Source organism: Lates calcarifer, linkage group LG1, assembly GCF_001640805.2.
Source record: "Lates calcarifer isolate ASB-BC8 linkage group LG1, TLL_Latcal_v3, whole genome shotgun sequence".
In the NCBI taxonomy this organism is placed as follows: domain Eukaryota; kingdom Metazoa; phylum Chordata; class Actinopteri; family Centropomidae; genus Lates; species Lates calcarifer.
The window spans coordinates 25389485-25410250 of record NC_066833.1 but is presented as its reverse complement, the minus strand read 5'-3'; the positions used below and the strand labels follow the sequence as shown (position 1 = coordinate 25410250).

At 37.8% G+C, this 20766-nt stretch overlaps 1 protein-coding gene across 3 annotated transcripts in view; it reads left to right on the top strand.

Moving 5' to 3' along the window:
• The first annotated feature begins 5394 nt into the window (after positions 1-5394).
• mlphb (melanophilin b) overlaps positions 5395-20766 on the top strand; it is a 37724-nt gene continuing 22352 nt past the window's right edge. Inside the window, exons 1-3 of one of the 3 annotated variants that reach the window (XM_018678632.2) lie at positions 5395-5528; positions 8286-8450; positions 20498-20719. In XM_018678632.2, coding sequence (XP_018534148.1) covers positions 8326-8450; positions 20498-20719 — 347 coding nt within the window. In that variant the 5' untranslated portion in view covers positions 5395-5528; positions 8286-8325. The remainder of the gene's footprint in view (positions 5529-8285; positions 8451-20497; positions 20720-20766) is intronic. The other 2 variants (XM_018678631.2, XM_018678633.2) reach the window with 2 other exon arrangements.

Sequence of the window (20766 nt, the reverse complement as noted above, 5' to 3'; positions counted from 1 at the left end):
TGAGTATAATGTAATCATGACTCCAGGAAATGATGTTCAAACCTATGAAAATAAGGCCCACGTTGGGATAATCCATAATTATCCTTTTAAGCCTGGAGCCCACATTGTTGGTGTGATATCGATACCTGTCATGTTATTTCAGCTAAAGCGTATATCACCAAGTTTAAGAGATTTCTTTTATTTGCAGTCTTGGATAAGTTTATTCCAAGATTGATGTATTTTCCCCATTTGTGTAACTTCCTTTGTTCATGACTCAGCAGGAGAAATATCTCCCATCTACAGCCAGTGCAGAATGCTGTTCACTGATATTCTGGCTGGGTCCTTTTGCCAGACATCTTGGAAAGAACGTGTTGATGCACACAGCTGTTGCCCCCAGTAACCCAGTGTTTTTAAAGGAAGCATTGGTGGGAACAGTAGACCCTGAGGACATTCAGTGATACAGAGAGGGGGAACTAATTTCCCAAAGATTTTTCCAATTCAGCTGCATCCACAGAATGCCCCTGTAACCTACTATCCATTGTTTTAAACTAAAAGCTGGTATACAGTTGTATCTGACTGTTTTGATGTGTAGAGACGTTTATGTGGTTATTTGCAGCAATCTGACAAAGGTAAAGGTAATTCTTTGTATATAATGTTGCTACATGCATTGGTTCCACATTTCAAATTAAAGGCTGCAGCTGTCAATCTCATGTCTCTGTTCTGCTGCCTGAAGGTGGCTGCAGGGATTTAATTAATTGACAGTGAGGTTTTTTATAAAGTGTGTATTAGATATGGTAGCAGTCTCTACCATAGAGAGTCTCTCAGTCTCTCTATGGTAGCAGTCAGTGAAGATTGCCTTAGTTGGAGCTAGACGGTAGATTTAAAAGCAGTAGTTCAACATTTTAGTCACTCAACACTTATTTGCTTTTTTGAGTTAGATAAGAGGATTTGTGCAACTCTCTTCTCAGTGGTTCCCATCCTTGAGGATGGGCCACAAGATTTATTTCCATTTCTCTACTGTGTATTATTTACAATGTTTCCTCACATGAGGAAACAAAAAAAGGCTTCATATAACATTTTTAAATGCATGAAAACAGAAGAATAAACATGTAATTCACCATTACCTACTAAAAATGTGTCACATTAGCCAGTGTAACTGTGACTGATATATTAATATTTAAACAATTATCCTGACCCCCTTCCTATCCATGTAATAAAGCAGTCCACTAACAGGTTTGGCGCTTTCAGGATAAGGTTCGAGATCCGTTAAAAAATTTACATTCAAAAAATTTTGGACGCGCTTCGCTGAGATTCGTAATACGGGTATGGTCCAAACCTGTAGAACGGCAACAGAATGAAGGGCCATTCTGAACCTGGCAACCACATTCAGTCCACACAGTTTAAGCTGGCATATCAGCTTAAACTGTGTGCACTACAGCCGGGTTAAAGGGTTTTCATGCAGGATCCGGGCCAAAGGTTTTTGCTATCTGGGACACCACTATGATTAAGGTTTAGTTTGGTTTGAGCACCAAAACGCCTGAGTTATGGTCAGGAAACAACTGTGGTTATGGTTAAAAGAAACCAGGCTTGACTGTTGACTGCAGTCTCCCATGGTAAAGTGTGCCATTTTTGCTCCAGGCAGACAAGATTCATTATTCCTCCAGCAGCTACAGGACTTTGTCCTTATTGGGCATTTGCTTAAATGACTGATACTGTTTTTCTTGGGAGGACAGTTTTAAGGTTATGAGAGCTAATGAATGGAATATGACAAATGAAGTTGAAGATGACTCCTTCTTCCTTTTTCAGTCTTTTATATTTCTCTTTTACAGTCAGAATACTTAACACAAAAAAGAAAAAGGGAGAGACAGTTTTAGTTTTTCTTCTACTGTATGGAACATGTGACAATCTGAAAAAGACCCATGTGTGCCGCAGTACTGAAACTGTCTCTATAATGAACCTTTGTCACTTGGTCCAAACAGCTTTCACATTAGAAAAGAAGAATCACCAGCCAGCAGTACCCAGCTGGAAACGTGAAAGGAAACTTTTCCAGCATAAAGCCTCCAAAGTTTTAAATGGGGGATTCCTATAAAACTACTGGCACTATCATTCCCATTAGAGAACACACAAAGAACCTTTGAATATAAGATTTCTTCTTGTGTTACAATCCACAGTCTTACTTCACTTGATGCAACGATTCAAAGGAAAAAGGAAAAGGACCCAAAAAGTTGTATACTTTAAATTTAAATTATAAGCAAACATACTTGGCAATAAAGTCTGATTCTGATTCTGAACCTCTCGCATGTCAGATCCATGACAAAACCAAAAATTGTATATACATAAAAGTGAACACTACAATGGTGTTTAAATGTGTTAAGAAAAAGCTCACATGCTGTTTTTTTGGAGCTGGGAAGGGATGTGACTATTTCCTACTGTTATGGCCTCATCACAACATTGAAAGCAGACCCCTTTCCTGCTTTCCAATGATTGCTGGAGTGGAAGACCAACACTCCAGTGATAACCCAGGAGGAGATCATCAGCACGTCCATATCAAAGTGAATGCTTGTACTAGAAGGGCCTAATCTTACAATGAGGGAGGGAAAAAAAATCAGGCAAGAGAAGAGGAAGTCAATACCACATAATGATGACTGGTTAAGAGAAATAAAATGTTGATCTGTGGCTGGTTCTAATTCTTTCATTCATTCTTTCACTCATTCTGTAATTACTTGGTTCCACTGTAGGTCAAAAATCTAGTGAAAGCCAAGTATGTATGGGGTCATGACCTCTGTCATTTATCTGTATCATACCATATCTACACGTTTCACCTCAATCACACCTTCATTGCATATTTAACAAAAGACTAATTGATTAAAAGTTATGAAATCCAGTAAGTGACATTGTCATAACTGGAGGGATAGCATCTATCAGTGACTCTTGTGTGAATTTAGTGTGTTTAGTTCAGTGCTGTGTGTATGCCAATAGGGGGAGGTTTTGCACCAAATATCCATTATCACTTGTATATTTAAGATGATGTTTCTCTTGTTGTTTAGCCACGCTAGTGTTGTGTTTCTATAGATGGTCCAGTCAGTTGGTCCTTCGTTTTGGTGCAAAGTGAAATATCACTGCAACAACAGCATTAAGTTTTATGGTCCCCATACCATGTATTCTGAGAAGTATACCTAGTAGACCTGATATTTCCTGTAGCACCACCCTGAGTTTGACATTTGTGATTTGGAATGAAGTGTCACAGCAATTATTTAATGGATTGCCATGAACTCCTAATGACGTTCGCATCGGCCTCAGTTGTTCTCCATGCTTAGTGCTAACAAGCAAATGTTGGCACACTAACAACTTAAAACTGAGATAACAGACATGGTTAACCACTAGACACAATGAGTATCACAATCTTAGCATTGTCACTGCAAGCATGTTAGCATGCTGATGTTAGCATGTGGCCTTTGCTAGCTAGCTAGACTCTTGTTTAAAACCAGATGTGTTTAACAGCTCAAATCGGGTATTTGCATTTTAAAAAATTGTGTATCAGTCTCTTCAGTAATGCACTGAGACTGTGTGTGTGTGTGTGTGTGTGTGTGTGTAAGTAAGTAAAAGGTTGCCATATTTTTTATCCACTAATAATATTTGTCATCTTATCTTTGCTTATGCCTTTTACAACTGTGTTTGCACACACCAGAGTTGAAAGTTACAGATAATTTAAGGCGTAATCCACTGTATGCACACACATTTAACCCTTCATTATTAGCATATGGATCAAACAGAATATAATGTCAAACATGCATAATGAGTACAGGAGGAGGATAAAGGATAACTTCAACCCTGAGCAATTTTTATTCCATAATGAAACATACTTTGTGGCATTTGGGGGATTATTTGTTTTTCAATTGACAATGAACTCTTTTGGACAGTATTGTGCGTATTTTAGTTTTATTTCATGTGAAGCATACTCTCTGTCTTAAGTTACCTTAAAAAGCTCTGGAGGGGATTCTGCAGGCCAGCACAGGAAGAGTGAAAATCAAACATGTAAACCAGTTGATCATGTCCTGTCCAGGATTTTTATACACATTACCTTGTTTGCACTGGGTGTTATCCAAGATAGGAACGGGAGGAGTTGAGTGCTAACTTACACAGGCAGATAACTGCAGGAACTGACTGTGCTGAAGCCAAACCTCGGTGTGTTTTTATTGTTGAATTCAAAGTGGTTCTGTCTGGGGTTCTTGATGTTTTAGGGGGTTTTCCATACATCTGGCAATTTACATCATTACCAGCAATCTTGAGGAATTTTAAAATGCCATCAAATCATATGTGCAAAAACATATAAGTAAACAATATTTAAAATTTGCCCTTAAATAACATAGCATATTACATACATATTACATAGATTTTTTTATTACAAAATAAGTAGTGAGTAGAATGCAATACACTTACAAAAAGTGTAAAAGTGTTAAAAAAAAAAAAAAAAAAAAAAAAAAAAAACTCTAAGGCTGTGTTCGTGTTTATTAACTCCAGATAAACACATGAACACAGCCAAAATGACAGGGTCTGGTGGTTGAGCAAACATGAAAACTGGATTGCTGGATGGGTCACATGGCTCAAATCAACCTCTTCATAAACATAAACCAGTAAGGGAGGAAATGGGCGTAAATCCCTATGTTTATGAGAGGACAATAAGATAAATGAATGAACAAAGAAAAAGTCTCCTCACTTCAGCAATTTTGTAAAAAAAAAGCTATTTTTATATTCAATTAGATTCTTTCAAATGTGCACACATTTCTGTCACAGTCAATCATAGTTTCCTATGGCCATCCTTACTCTTTCCAACTTTGTTTTCACATCACATTAGATAAACTGTAATGATATCGACATATAAAAACACTTTTCCAAGTTGTAATCCTAGGTGTAAATGTTTGGCTTCATCAGTGGAACATAATTCCTCTCTAATAAAAGAAGGCTGACCCACCCACAGTGCAAATAACAGTCTTACAACTACATTCTGTCTCTAAGTACCCTTAAAACCAACACTGAATCACTTATTAATGGAGAGAAAAGTTTTTTTTTTTTTGTAAGGTAATAAAGTGGTGTCACTTGTCAGTCAGTAGTCCTGATGTTATGGCTCAGTACTCTCCCCACTAACACAGGATCCATGACATGTGACTGGTGACTTAAGCCTAACTGGCCTCAACGTAACCTCATGATCACTGTACGTTTGGATACTGTCCAAGCAAGCAACAACATTCCCAAAATAATTGTCTCCAAACTGATTGATTTACCATTAATCAGGTGCTTTCCCAAATTAAAATAGAAGTTACAATGAAATGTATTTGCTGTGAGGGAGGCCAGAAGGGGTAAAGCACATAGCCTGACCCTTTGAAGCAAAGTCAAGTAAGGCGGAGAGGAGGCTTGTCTGCCTGCCTTTCTTCCTCCTGGTTAACTAGACATGTGATTAGCATTGCTGTCTACTACTTAGTTTGCCCTGCAGTCAGCCTGGTGTGCTTCCAGAGGAAATACTGCCTGAGGGCTACTCAGTCAACACCAAGGTAAGTTATATTTACATACACTGGTGTCATCATTATGTTAAGAGATGAAAATTAGATGTTAGTATCTGAATTTGCTTGAGTCTCGGAGGCGTTTGTGTAATTTTAATCCTTTTGGTTATTTTTTGAGAAACTCAACTCGTTGGACCAAGCTCATGCCTTCCAAGTTGTCATCCAATTTAAAAAAATTTTTTTAAGTTTTTGTCAGCTTTCTTAAATCTACTGAAGTGTAGCCAAGGTTTCCACGTTGAAAACTCCATATAAGAGTATGTAAAGAGGTTTGAATTGGAATAAAGTAAAAATGTACTGTATGCTTTATCTGTGAACTATTACAGATTTATGTAGCTCCACACCTGTTATCAAGCCAAGCCTTCCCTGTGCAAACACAAGGAGTCCTTAAAATGTGCACCTGTTGAATTTTGTGCATCAACACCAAATTTAATGCAGAAAATCCTTTGAAGACAACATATTACGTAATTTAGATTTTAATAGCTAAAACACGAAGACTAGCATACTGTAATGAATATTATAGTGGAATTTCAAAGTGCTTTTTTCCTTAATGTTCCCTTGATACAACAATGCAAGGTACCAAGAAACACACACCCACTAAGCAAATATATACAGAGCTCTTATATACTGCTTGGTCATTCAAGTGCAAGAATTTAACTGTGGGAAAGTTATACCATTTAGAGTTTCCCTGTCAAACTTGTTTTTACCATTGCTGCCCACTTGCAGAGGCAGAAATTAGATTAGGCTGCCAAATCATTTGAGTTTTCTTACATAGCCTGTGGAAAACAAGACAATTATGTGATGTCCCTGAACATTCCTTCACTCTTCTCTCACTTTGTGAGTGTTTACGTGCAGTTTACTGGTATCAGTTGTGTTTGTGAGGAGGTTGCTTTGTCAACTTGAGCTTGAGTTACCTCATCCCCTACAACCAATGCATTATGAAACTGGATCATGCGAAAGGTTTGGGTAGGCTCCATTATCAGACTTGGTTAAAAAAAAAAAAATGCCCCAGTTATGTGATGGTTGAACTGCGCAAACTTCCACAGATCAGAACAGACAGATGCATGTGCCAGAGAGGTTTTAAGCACCTGATCCAGGCCAATGCTCCAGGTCACTGACCCTTGATCAACACTATTATTCTGGTCTGCTTTGTTTGGACAAAACAGCAGCAACATAAAGACAGCAGATTTCTCAAAAAAAAAAAAAAAAGGTAAGATTATGACATCTTTGGCTCATGACCAACAGCTTCAGAATGGCTGGGACACAAACACAAGAAAGCTACTGTATTTAACATACACAGTAGGAAATTTAATATCGTAATATTATATTGCTCATTATTATAGCCTGAAACCTGTGTTTAAAGCTACACTAATGAATGTTGTTGTATTAGAAATGGGTTATATAACTATATAATGTGAAAGGGGTTGCTTATTGTGACAAACCTATGTAGAATTAACATTCAATTCCACAGTCAGCATCAACTACACTGAGCATTTTAGCTTAATTCTCTAACCTCCTTGTTTTGGTTTTATGTCAATCTTATATTCACAACTTATTACTGTTTCCATTAAGTAGCCAAAGAAAAAACTGTTTAGCAGCTAACCTACAAATATTCGTTTTGGCAGTCTGTTAAGAAAGAAAAACAGAAGACCATAGCCCTGTCTTAACTAAATCAGCTATAATAAGCTTGTCAGAAAACATTTTCTGGTTGTCAAGTCATACCCACAGAGTTATTAAGACTGGAGATGGAAAATGTCTATCTATCATATGTGCATATGTTTAAAAAGTTGCTATGACTATTTCTCTTGTTCATACAGGCTATAAAGTGATCAATTACTAGCATGATTTTGCTTTGAAAGATACAGTAGGAGACAAAATGTACAATCAAAACTTAACCCTAACCCTCATCTTGTGCAAAACAACATTCTAAAGCCAAAGCTAATGAGAGACTTCACCAGTCTAAGTTGGCCAATTAAGTGGGGATCTTCCAAATTTATTGTATGCAATTCCCTTTCTGTGTTTCCATAGACAGAGTTTCCTTGTTAAACTGGGAAGGGATACTTTCTGGGAGGTGCATGTTATTACTGTGACACAGTACCAGAAATGTAAATGCTGCTGCCAGGAGGTGCCCACTCTATTTGTTTAACTCGGACTGCTGAAGACTAACAGCAGCTTCACCTGAAACTTTAGTCCAAACACAAACTGTGGACTCTGTCCCCTATTTCTCACAATGTAGTCACATTAGATTGGGATTACTTTCAATTGACATACTGGCATGAGCAAAACAGACTCAAAAAATCTGGACCAACCCTTTATTTTACTCCTTTTTTTTGGAATACAGAGGAATAAGTAATACATAGAACTGCTGTAGATAGAGTCACAGCTAAGAAGATTGCTAACTGTGACTTGCAGGAATATTCACGTGCAGATTTTACATTGGTAATCTATTTTCAACCATGGCGCATGAATTTGTACCATGAGCATACCATGACTATCCCTTATCAATTGATTAGCACTGATGCAATGTTGTGAACTTGTTGGCAGTGCAGCACTGATTGATTATTTTGAAAAAGAATGCAGGTGACCTGATTTTGAGTGACCTATTTTATAATTCTGTGTTCACCGCAGCTAAATATTAAATTAAATATTAGTATTACGTAAAATCCTTTCCATGTTGCTTACATGTTTCTTGACTTTATTAAAACTTCATTTGCAAACAACATTTTTTTTTTTTTATTACCCCCCCTGTAGCCCAACAGCCTGCCAGCTTATAGGCATCAAATTCACAACTATGCCTGGCACCACAACAGGAAAGAAGCTGGATCTTTCCAAGCTCACAGATGAGGAGGCCAAGCATGTGTGGAAAGTTGTTCAACGAGATTTTGACCTGAGGAAGAAGGAGGAAGACAGACTTGGGTAAGTTATAATTCTTTTTTGTGAGTTTTTGGAAGTAATGTCAGACAGCATACATGTTATCAAACTGATATCAATGTCAAACTGAATATTTTGGAGGTTGGTATTTATAAAACAGCAATAATGAATCATATATAGCATAAAATTGTCCATAAGTAAAGTTCATGTTTTTGTCCATTGCCGTGTTCATAATTTAAACTCTAACCTGATTATATCTTATACAGACAAATAATTGTTCTCTATTGAAATACACTTAATATTATCTGATAAAATCCTCTTTTTAATGTCATGTATTTCCAGGTATGTCTCCTGTTTATTGTGCAGGTCTTAGGTAATTTGTTACAAATCTGTGATTATTTTTAAACTAAGGTTTTTGTTTTGGGGGGAGTTGTTTTGTTTTGTTTTTTGTTGCTGTCAAAAATGTATACAGCCATGTTATTTTCTCTTCAGTATCTTGAGAATCGTTACAAAGGTCAGTTTTTCTGAACTGACTGCTGACTTCATGGCAAAAGCTCCTGTTGCTCCAAACTGCATGAAGAACCAATTTAAATGTTGCTTTAAAAAGAGCTTTAATAAGTTTAGCAAATCTAATTTTGCATCTAGTGCACCTTGATTTCTGAGAAATCAACATGACTGACTACTTTCAATAGTGAAACCACACTATTTTTTGTACAGTTTTTTGCCATGCTAGAGCAAGGCTGTAGGGGTGGTAATGTTAGCCAGTGAGATGGTTCACGACTTTATCAAACATATCTAATGTAACAACTTTTGAATTGGACATTTTGTACAAACATTCATGGTGCCCTGTGCCTGGACAATAAATCCAAATGACTTTGGTGAGGTTTCATAGTGTGGCGGAGAGGTTGACATTTTTGTTTTGTCTTAACAACTTGGATGGAATCTGATGTGAAATTTGGTACGCACCTTCATGTATTCCCACAGGATGAATTTACTAATTTCACCAACTCATCAAATCAAAATTTGTCCACTAATTTAGTGTACGAACATTAATGACATTCCTAAGAGCCTCATCGTTACTTTGTGTTTGATAAATGTTGCTAAACAGCATGTTAACATTGTCACTGTGAGCATGCTAGCAGGCTGACATTAGCATTTAGCTCAATGCACCACTGTGCCTAAGTACATCCTCATAGAGCCATTAGTATGGCAGGGATGTGTAATCCAGAACCCTGTGACACACCCCTGTGCTGGATGTGGTTATAGAGACAGGCAATAAAACATACCTCTGACCACACCCAGTATCACTGATGGGTGAGACAGACTTGTAACTTTCAACCACAGACAGCAATGAAGCACAGCAGTGAATCACATGTCCTCTCTTCAAAGCCTGTGATGCAATATAATTGCTTATCTTCTGTTTTTTATTGAGATGATGGATGATCAACCAATTTGTCTGATTCAAAATTAATCTGAGCAGAAATTACACATTGTACTTGATTACTGAGGAATGGACTAACTTTGTTGAGTTACACATTACGAACAGACGATTCAGTCATTTGCTCCAACTTACTGAGCTGCTGCTCACATGTCTCCTTGGCATAGTGAGTGCTGGATGGTTTAGATATCAAGCTGTGGGAGGAAGAGGTTTAGAGGGAATTTCCCCTTATCCTTGGATGTGGGATGACCTCTGCACAGCAGCAGCACTACTATCCCTGCCAAGACAGTCCACAAAATGAAAAAAACATGCAGGGGGACATTGTTAAAGTAAGATTTACACCTGCTATGTGTATCTCTAATATATTTTTATGCCAAAAGTAGCAAATGTAGTAATGTATGTATTTTGGAGCCAAACTCATTAAGGGACCCAAAGGCATTAATAAATGGAGCCCCCTGTTAAAACTTGATTTGAGATAAGGCACCTCGACAAGTCAGGACCTCACAGCTGTATGATAAAAGCTTATAGGAAGCATGTTTAAGTAGTTTTTGTTTTACTTTACTGCACTTTACTATATATTTCCACTTTGGAAACACTGCAGAATGCAAGAAGTAATCAATTTTCTCCTGAGTACACAGAGTTGGCCGACATCACATAATTTCCTGCAAAGGTCCACCCAACTTTCACCTGACCAGACATCTCTTGTAATGATACCTGTGATGATGTGATGATAAAACAGATAAAATTAAGGTCAAACAGCTCAGGTATATCTTAGTATGACAAATATTTTGATGAGATTCTGACAACATGCTTCTCAAATATAGATCATTTTAGAACTCATAAGTATTTTTCTAAGATCTCAATCTAAGACAAATTGATTTCCTGCTTCTTCATACACTATAATGACCTCCAGGTACTTCTCTATGTTGTTTTTCGGGCTGCAGATCTAATCTGAACCATTCTAAAATGTTCCAGACACTGAGACACTCTTTGAATTCATTTGGAAGATATCCTGTAGTCGCTCATTTCCTTTTTTTCAGACAGAGGCAGCTGAATCATCCATACTCAGCAAACTAAACATAGAGCTTTTGTTGTCTACATGTGATGAAAGGGGCATTTTACTCCAATTAACATTCATGACCACTGGAACCTTCTTGTCTCACTCTGCATTTCCCAAAGAGGCGATAGATGGAGGGAGTCAGACATGTGTTATAAAAAGAGTTTTAGGACAGCTTTTTTGTTTTCAACATACAAGAGTTGGTCCAAGGAGATGGCCCTCTCATAGGACAATGCAGATAGTTTGAAAGCTTTTTTCACAAATTCAAGGACAACGCTGTCCTTCTGTTTTCAGCCTCTTAGGCTGCAGTTCCCACCAAGGTTCTTCTTCAGCCATTTGTTTTCCATTCATTTGAGCTGTTGTTTGCTGCTCAGGCAACTAGTGTTTTCATCCAAGTCCTCTACAGTCTATAAATAGGTACAGATCTTCATGTGGTTTACATATAAAACTGTCACATCTAAATCTTGTAAAGCCACATATGTTCAACCACAAAATGGAATAACTTATTTTGGCAGCGATTTAAACTTTGTCTTGTTTACCAAGTCCACCAAAATAACAAAAGTTATTATATTTTTGTGACATTAGATTTTTGTTTTGTCAAAAGTGTCATCTACCTATCCATCTATCTACATATACAGTTACAGGGCTTAATTCATTTTAAAATGGTTAGTTTTTAACAGCACAAAGATTTCACTTTTTTTTTTTCCCAACATCCAAACTTCCTGTCCTTCCCAAGTCAACAATATGCCAAAGACCTGTGTTAAAGGTCACACCATTGATTTAGGTCTCTCTATTTCCAGCCTCTTGATAGTCAATCTCCACCCATCCGAATCACGTTTTTAAAATGCTTAAACCAAGGTCATTATATTTAACAAGGGAAACAAAAATAAAACTACCACTGGAACTAATCATTTATTTCTGTTAATCAATTAAGCCTTTGGCCAAATAATTTCAAGTCACCATTCCCTATAGCCCAAGATTAGGTTTTCACAGTCTTGTTTCATTTGACCAACAGTCTAGAATTCAGTGCTGAAAAATTGCTAACAATTGTGAGGCTGAAACTAATAAATGTTTTTCCTAGAAAAAATCACCTAATTGATTAATCAATTACTTATTTTAGCTCTAAATAAAACAACAAGAGAACCAATACCCATTTCCCCAACATTATTAAACTGCAGCCATTTGACATTAACAGGCTTAGCTGACAACTGCTTGACTTCAGAATTTAGAGACACTTGGGAACTGTGGAATCAATTGTTGAACCACTTTAAGTGTTTAACTCAAAATTGTTTCTGTTTATGATGAATCAACACTGCAGACAGTCTAATCCCAGGACTGCATCCAACTACCAATGGTATGTATGCATTTTCTCGACCACCGCTCATCTGACCGACTTCAAACTTTGCTGGAGTATTGCTTAGGTTCCAAGAAAGAGCAGTGTCAACTGTGACGTTTTTTTAGATGAGAAGAAGATGCCCAACCCTTTATTTTAAACTGCACTTGTTGTTACCATGGTGAACACATTGTCTTTTGAATTGAGACACATCCCTTCAGTGATGACACTGATTAACGGGCACTGTAACCTTAAAAAAAGCAGATACTGTACCAGCACTTCTACATTATAGCACACCATGTCATGCAATTTTAGTTGCACTGTATATCCTTATTTAGAGAGATGGGCACATGCAGACTTTTCAGTGTTTTTTTGTTTTTTTATTTTTATTTTCATTATTTTTTTAGATAGAGATAGGGGAAAGGGAGAGAGGATAGAGAGAGGAAAAAGGGGGTAGGGAATATGTTGGGTGGGAAATAGAGACAGAGGGGTAAGGGATGGAGGACAGAGGAGAGGGAGGGGGGAGATAGTGGAGAGGTAGAGGGATAAGTGAGGGAGGGTGGAGAGGAGAGGGTGGGGATGAGGGAGATAGAGGGACGGTAGAGGGGTAATTGAAGGACAGAGGGTGGAGAGAAGGAGAGGGTAAGGGAGACAGGTGGGGAAGGGAGTGGAGATAAGGTGGAAAGGTGAAGGAGGGGAGGAGGTGGGAGCTACTGTTGCCCAGCCTGAGCCAAACAACAAGCAGCCTCCTCCACTTCACTGTCGCTGTCCCGCTTGTTTTCCTTGCAGAACCAACTCCAGACACCCTTCTTCCTCTCCATTTTCTCCAACTTTCCTTCGTCTTTCTTTGCAGCCTTCTTCTTTTTTTTTTTTTTTTGCGCCTTCTTCTACTCCTTTTTTTTCTTTGTCTGCTCAGCTTTGTCTTCTTTCTGTTTCTTTTTCATCTCCTTTTTCTCCTTTTGTTCATTCTTAATGTCATCCTGCTCATCAGTTGACTCTTTGTTGTTACCATGTTCTTCTCTTTGCTCTTATTCTTATTTTTCTTCACCTCTGTCTTTTCAGCCATGGTCCTCACATTCTTTTTACCAGACCAAAAACTTCTCTTCTTCTGTGTTTTCAGACAGAGCTCCTCCTGTTGTTTTTTCCTCCTCGTTCAGTTCTTTCTTTTCCAGTTGTTTTTTCTCAACTCCCAGTTGTCTTCTCTCCTCATCAAGTTTCTTCTTCTCCTCTTCCTGTTTTTTCCTGTGCTCTTCCAGTTCTTTTTTCTCGTCTTCCAGTTCTTCATTCTCCTTCTGCAGCTTTCTTCTCCTCCTCCAGTTTTTTCTTTTCCTTCTGCAGTTCTTTCTTCTCCTCCTCCATCTGTTTTTCTTTAATCTTCCAGCTCTCTTCTCGCTCAGCGAGCTCTGTTATCAGAGTGTTGAATTTCTTTTGCCAAGTTTCTTCATTGAGCAGCCTCTCAGAGAGGTCCTCCTTCTCTTGCTTGATTTGAAGGAGTTCATTTCCCCTCTGGTGGAGCTGCTCCTCAGGTCATCCATATTAAGCTGGTTTTTGTCCTGTGCCACCTTGCACTCCTCCTCCATTGTCTGGAGAAGTTGTTTAAGGTGGGAGATTTCTGACTCTTTCTTTGCTATGATCTCATAGCACTTTGCATATTCATCTTTGAATTGCCTGTCCAGAATTTCAAGAAGGCCCTCGAGCCTGTTAATTCTCAGCTTATTATTATGGACCCTGTAGCAAAATGACACCCTTTCGTTTGTCATGTGATCCAGCCAGTCTTTTTAGATAGGTTTTCTCCTCTTCAGAAGTTTGAAGGGCATTTCGCAGCCGGGAGACTTCATTGTTGGTTTGTGGATGAGCTCCCCGTCCATTGTAATTTTGATGTCCATGGGGGGCATCGTCTTTAAGTCTCACCCTTCTCTGTGCATTGTTTCTAGCGGCCATGGCACTGGGAAAGAAAGACACCACAGTTTGCACTGCAGTTATCATAAACCGTAGTTTTGTAGAGATTTAGTTGTCTGTAGTAGACAGTAATTTGTATAGAGGATCGTCTCTCTAGTGTCAAACTTGACTGTGGAACAAGATACTTGTATATTGAGAGGTAACTCCAGTCTGTGTTGTTGGGATGTTCTGTTCTGCTCTGTTGTGTGTTCTAGAATCAATTTTAGAAGGTCTGTTGTCAATCAGTGTTGGTCATGCCCACAAAGTGTGACAACAGCCATACTGCCCAATGTTGACATCTGTACAATAGTCATCATATTTGTACAAATCTCTTTTTACAACTGTACGATATATAATTACTAATCCCTAAAATAAATGTATGATAACTTCAACATTTCAATAAACCTACAACATTAATATAACATTAATATGGTACACATGGTATAGTTTTGCCATTTAATGTGGTAATAAGGGCCATCCCAGGTTGTTTCATTATGTGTGACAGTTTTTGGTAAAATACAGTAGTTTAAAACTTGCAGTACAATAAGGGCTGTATTTTCCATTTGGCAACACTGATAGTGCCTTTTTTCTCTCCATTCAATCCCATTCATTTTCCCATAGAAAATTTTAGTTGAATCACTTCTATGGTATGAACCTAATAAAACTCTCCTGGTTGAATCCATACAAAAGATAAACACATTTATTAGAGATATTCAATCACCAAACAGGAAAAGATATTATTAAATTATAAAATTATTAATCTCAGTTTGCCACACACCTCTTCTATCTGCCTTGCACCTTCTCTGCTTCAGTATCCCAAATTCCTCCACTACCACCAGGTTTGCCTAGCCAAAAGAGCAGCTCCCATCACTACCACAACTGAAGCTGCACCATCTCATGTGTACACAGAGGAACTTGTCTCTGAAAAAGCAGTGAGGGTCAGGACGATGAGGAGTGAAACGTGGTTTAGAGTGGTTACACATGCAGCTTGCTCTGATGCACACCCCGAATGACATCAAAGGGCTGGTAAAGAGACCGGTAAACACTACTGATCTTTTTTTCTACAGTTCCCAGGCCTGGTAGTCTGACTACATCATCACCTTACTGTTGTGTTGTGCCTCCTCACTAATGTGCATGTGGCATTCCCTGTTTACCAGCAGCATCTGTGGTGTGATGAGCTTCATCTAGCAAATGTGCTAGTCCTTTCTTGGAATTTTACCCCATACTCCAGCTCTGTAACTGTTTACAAGACATAAAATCCTGGATCACTGCAAACTTTCTCCAGCTCAGTGACAATAAATCTTAAGATATGTTATTTGGAACACCAGCATTTAACCAACATGATTTTTCCACATCTTGACCCTGTCCCTTTTTGTTATATCACATGCAAAACATCTTACGGTCATATGCGATTCAGCAGCAGAGTTTTGGGAAACACATCAATCAGGTAGTTAAATCAGATTTCATTCAGCTCCACACTGTCTCCAAACTCAGATCACTGCTCAGTACTTCTGACCTGGAGAAAGTCCCTCATATCCTCCCACCACGATGACTACAACTCTTTGTATTTTGGCATTACTCAATCTTTTTATCCCATCTCCAAAGAGTTCAAAAGACTGCAGCAAGGGTATTAACAAGGTCAAAAAAGGACCACATTGCTCCCATTCTCGCCTCCCTACATGGACTCTCAATTAGCAGTAGAATTTATTTTAATTTTATTCTAAGTTACCATATCACACTCCGAGAGACTTGATCTGACTGAGAATATCAGATTATGTTGTTAAGACAGAGGACTGTGAAATAAGCACACCAGTTAAAACCTGGGTAAGAGCATCTCAAGCGGCAAGTTAAGTTAAACTGCAGAGGGTTGATTTATGTGGCCAGATATTGGAGAGAGAATCACCATCTATGGGAACACTCAAGCACAGACAGCTATGAAGACCAAAGTAACTAAGTGAACGTCTGGCTGCCGCACCCGGATTCCAGAGCTTTGCCAGCTAAGCTAAACTGCTGCAGTACCTGCTTTTAATCAAATACTGAGGAAAAATGAGCATCATGGGGACATAACGTGTACTATATCCTAGAACATTTAGAAAAAGTTCTGTTATTTTTAGTTTATGACTTATTTTTATGGCCTTCATTTTTTCCAATGTGAAAGAAGAAGAAAAAAGAAAAAATCTTAGTTAAGGCAAATTGTAACTTGAAAAAAAATCCTGTTATAACAGTTGCTTCTGTTCTTTTTGAAATTTTGAAATACATAAAGTGCTGTTGTGCAGTTTCTCTTTTATGCGGATATACTTTGTCATCTTGTGTATGCCTCCTGAAAGCATTTAATATTACTGCTGTATGGTCCTTTTACATTTATAGTTACCGCAGCAGTTTGTTTGGAGTTTTTTGTTTGTTTGTTCTTGTTTTTTTGTTATTTTTGTTTTTTAATATTAGTAATGGGTTCAATATTATTTAGAATGTGAGAGGTGCTGAATGTAGTGACAAATCAACAGAAAATGGCCATTTAAATCTGCAGTTCCTCTCAGTTCTATGGAGCATCATAGCAGAAGGCAGCTGCTTTCACTGAAAATGCTCTGATAAAGCAACTGTACATTAGCAACCACACCAAACACTAGATAACAAAGTTTTTGACTAGCTGGTAAAAATAGTGGACCATTCAAAGGGACAAATATTTGCCTCAGAAGTGGGTGGAGGCCCAAACAGAGCTAAAAGGAGAGCGAATATTGGACTTTTGCATTCAAAAACATGACTCTAACAAAAATGCTGCCTTCATGTCTTTTTGATTTTGTTGACTGAATTAAAGTTATATTTATAGTTTGTTCCATTGTCCTCAAGTGGCCACAACATTAAAAACTGCTGCTTTGATGTTCTTATGGTGATTATGTTGGGTGCAAAATAGCAAAGGAATGGTCACCTAATCAAAAAGATGTCAGCAAAATTAGATGAACAAGAAAAGTTTGTCAGTGTGACAAAAAATTTCTTAGCACAAAATCCACTCAATGGAAATTTTCAAGTGCTTCCAGCCTCATCTTGATACCTTCTGTTTACAAGGAAAACCCCAAAAGGTCCCTCCAGCTTAACACACAAATTATAGACTGTTTACCAACCCCTACAGAGGGCACCACTGTCACTCACAAACTCTCACTCTTAGTAAGCCATTGCACTTGTTTTTTATATTTGACCTTGCCAGCCATGTGTCACTGCTCGGAGGGCTTGGCAGTTGCCTACACCACACATCTTATTTGAATCATAGAATGGTATCTTGTATAGCAGATCTATGGGATTTGATGTTTCAGAGGAGGGCAGATTTAACAGATATTACTTTTAAATCACATTGCTAATGGCCAGCAGCTGTATCTGCAAAAGGTTATGAGATATACTTACAAAGTATCCCATTTATCCCAATGATCTGGGCTATAATTTAAAAAGCATGGCCTTAAAAAAGCTTTAATAAACAATAAACATCCTCTCATCCTCAGTGATTGTTTTGCCAGTCTCCACCCACGCTGGGACTTGTTATCTGAATTTTTCCTCTCCACTACTGTCAGCATCTCAGAGTGCTGAGTGAGGCTGTTACTTTTCCAACAATCAGCATAAGTCTGCTTTAAACTTTGCTGAAGAAAATGTCTCAAAGCAATGAAGTCATTCATAACACACACGTAGGAAGCTGCCAAGTCACACAGAGAGGATAGATGTGTTTGAGTAGGATTTTGCTTCACTTCTTTTGCTGAGATTTTTGCTGCACTCTTTGAATTGCACAGGTATGATTATATGCTGTAGACAGAGTCAACACTGAGTGCAATTTCTCTCATTCCATAAAGTTCATAAACTTCACGTAGTGAGAACATTTCAACAAAGAAAGGAACTTTTACGCCATTTTTTCTCTGCTTACTTTCAGAGATTGCCCACAGGAACAGAATAAGTATCCATTTATATCAAGGAAAACAAATTAAAGGCTTGGATAGATGAAACATTTTTGCTAATTGTAGTATAATTACTGAAAAATACTTGATCCTGAGGAAAGTAGAAATGTTACTGTCAGACATGTTCCTAAATAGCTCATCAGAACCTGTCATTAGTGAGAACTCAAGCAAAAAGTTGTCAACCAACAAGCAACCACAGTGTTTTCCTGCTCTGTTTGTGTAGCAGAATCATGGTGATCTGTTTTTGTTTTTTTCATATATAATATGAGGCTTCAAAAGTATTTATTTCAGTTTAAGACTGATGTCATTTACCCTGGGACACTGGAACAAAGGCATGCAAGTGTTTTAGATACATACAAGAATTTTAAACAATGGGTAAGGCTGCTTCATACAGTGTAATTATTCCCAGTTATATATAAGTATAATTTTTGTATTAACATCATGTCCAGTCAGTTTCTATATCAAAGAAAAGAAAAGTATCAATCCATCCACCCCCTTTGGCTGTTGAGGTCCCCCTCAAGTCTAAGTATGCCTACTTTAAAACATGTAGAGTTATGTATACCTAGGCTAGGTCTATAGAATGACCTATATACTCTTTTCTCTAGACTTCTGTTTGTTCCAAAGTAAAAAATACAAATGTACTCTGTAGTTATTTAGTAAGTGTCCAAAACCTCAAAAACTGAACTATGTAGTTTGCTTATCTTCATTTTGTTATAATCTGTACCCCTTCACAGTTAAGTAGTTTATACTAATTTTCCAATGAATCACAGCAGATTTATTAAGTGTAAGTGTTATAAAAATCATATAGGAACATCACATCTAGTTCACTTGTACCTACATCGGTAAAGGCTGTACTGGTTCAACATCAGTCCAAAGAATTACACTGCAAATTGGGAAGAAAGGCTCTGTACATTGTGGACCATAATCCAAATATATAGTATATAACACAGTAATCAATACTTTGCCCATTCAAATTTAAATCAAGAGAACTGCCACAGTGAAGCTATATCTCATCTACCTCAGTCAATTTTATGTAATAGTTGCACTAAGTGTTTCCTGGAGCAGCACTGCAGTCCATGTAACAAGACTGACATAATATTTACAGAAAGTTTCCAAAATGAAGCCATGTGTTGACAACCATCTCCTCGCTTATATTTTTCAGCCTCTGACTCATAAAATCTCTGTAAAATTAAATGTTATATGGTTTGTTTTTCTAGCTGTAAAAACACAAAGTGAGTAGTAAGTTAGACATGTACTTTCACATGTATTGTGAGAGCTCCACAGTTACAGGTCCAGGATTTTGGGAAAATGTGTGTATTTTGCTTCATTTCTGAGTGAGATGAGTAGTGCAGGACATGGTTAGCTTGGCTTAGCACAAATACTTGGGTCAATGGGAAAAAACTATCCTGGCTTGTTGGCTCCAAAGTTCAAAAATACACATACAAGCTTAAAAGCTTTCTTATTTTTTGTACCCATACATATACATAAAATAACAGTTTGTGATTTTGGGAACTCTGTGTTGGAACTATTTTTTTGACAGATAGCAGTTTATCTATCCTGATAAAGTGAGTACAAGATTTGGTCTTTGTGCAGGCATGAAGTGCCAAATCTGAGTTTTGCAGTAAACAGAGTGCAAAAAGCATTTTGAGTCAGTGTTGACTTGGGGCACAATTCGCAAAAATGATTTCTTGTCCCTAGATGTGCATTCAAAACATGATTTAGAACTAACTCCTGTTGCAAAAACAGAGTAGCCTTGTTAATGTTTGTCCAGATTTAACAGATATCACTGATGACCAACAGCTGTGTCTGCAAGGGGTTAAAATTAGATAAGGCTTTTAAAGTGAAAATATGTCTTTCTTTGCTTTTGCTATTTTTTTTAGTTATGCATATTAACTATGATATTGTAGATACTGACCGCTGACCTAAGGATACATTCAAGTCATTTTTCTTCAAGAGACACATTAATCTCTTTTGCTATATGTAGGAAACAGCTGGGGTTTGTCTCATCTTTGGCTAGCACAGCTCTGATTTTTTTCCACACTTTATGGTCTTTACAAATGCATGAAAACAATAAATGATGGCATGTTTTTGGCCCACATTATTTAATGCCATATATCAGCCTTGATAATGTTGATAATCTTCTCTGGCAGAGAAAGAGCTAAATGATAAGGTACATTTGCAGAACTTTTACTATTTATATTATACCAGATGTTCAAAAAATTTGCCATAGGCATTGAACATGGCATATTTTTGTTCTTTTACATTGTTTGTTAGTTGGTACTTTCCCTGCTTTGCAATCTTTGCATATGGATGGCTGTGTAGAATATTTATAAAGAAAAGTGTGCACTTGTTGAACCACGCTGTGACTTCATATTTCCAACCTTGTCTTTTTAGGGAGCTGAAGACCAAGATTGAGAAGGAAGACACCAAGAGAGAGTTGTTGGGGAACCAGACCAGCCTGACTGAATCTCACTGTATTCGCTGTCTCCAGCCCTTCAAGTTCCTGGTCAACAGCAAGCGTCAGTGTCTGGACTGCCAGCTGTACATCTGCAAGTCCTGCAGCCGCTACAACAAGAAGGAGCATGGTTGGGTGTGTGATCCCTGTCGTATGGCCAGGTAGGAAATGACAAATTAAAGACATGACACCTGTAGTAATTCAAAGT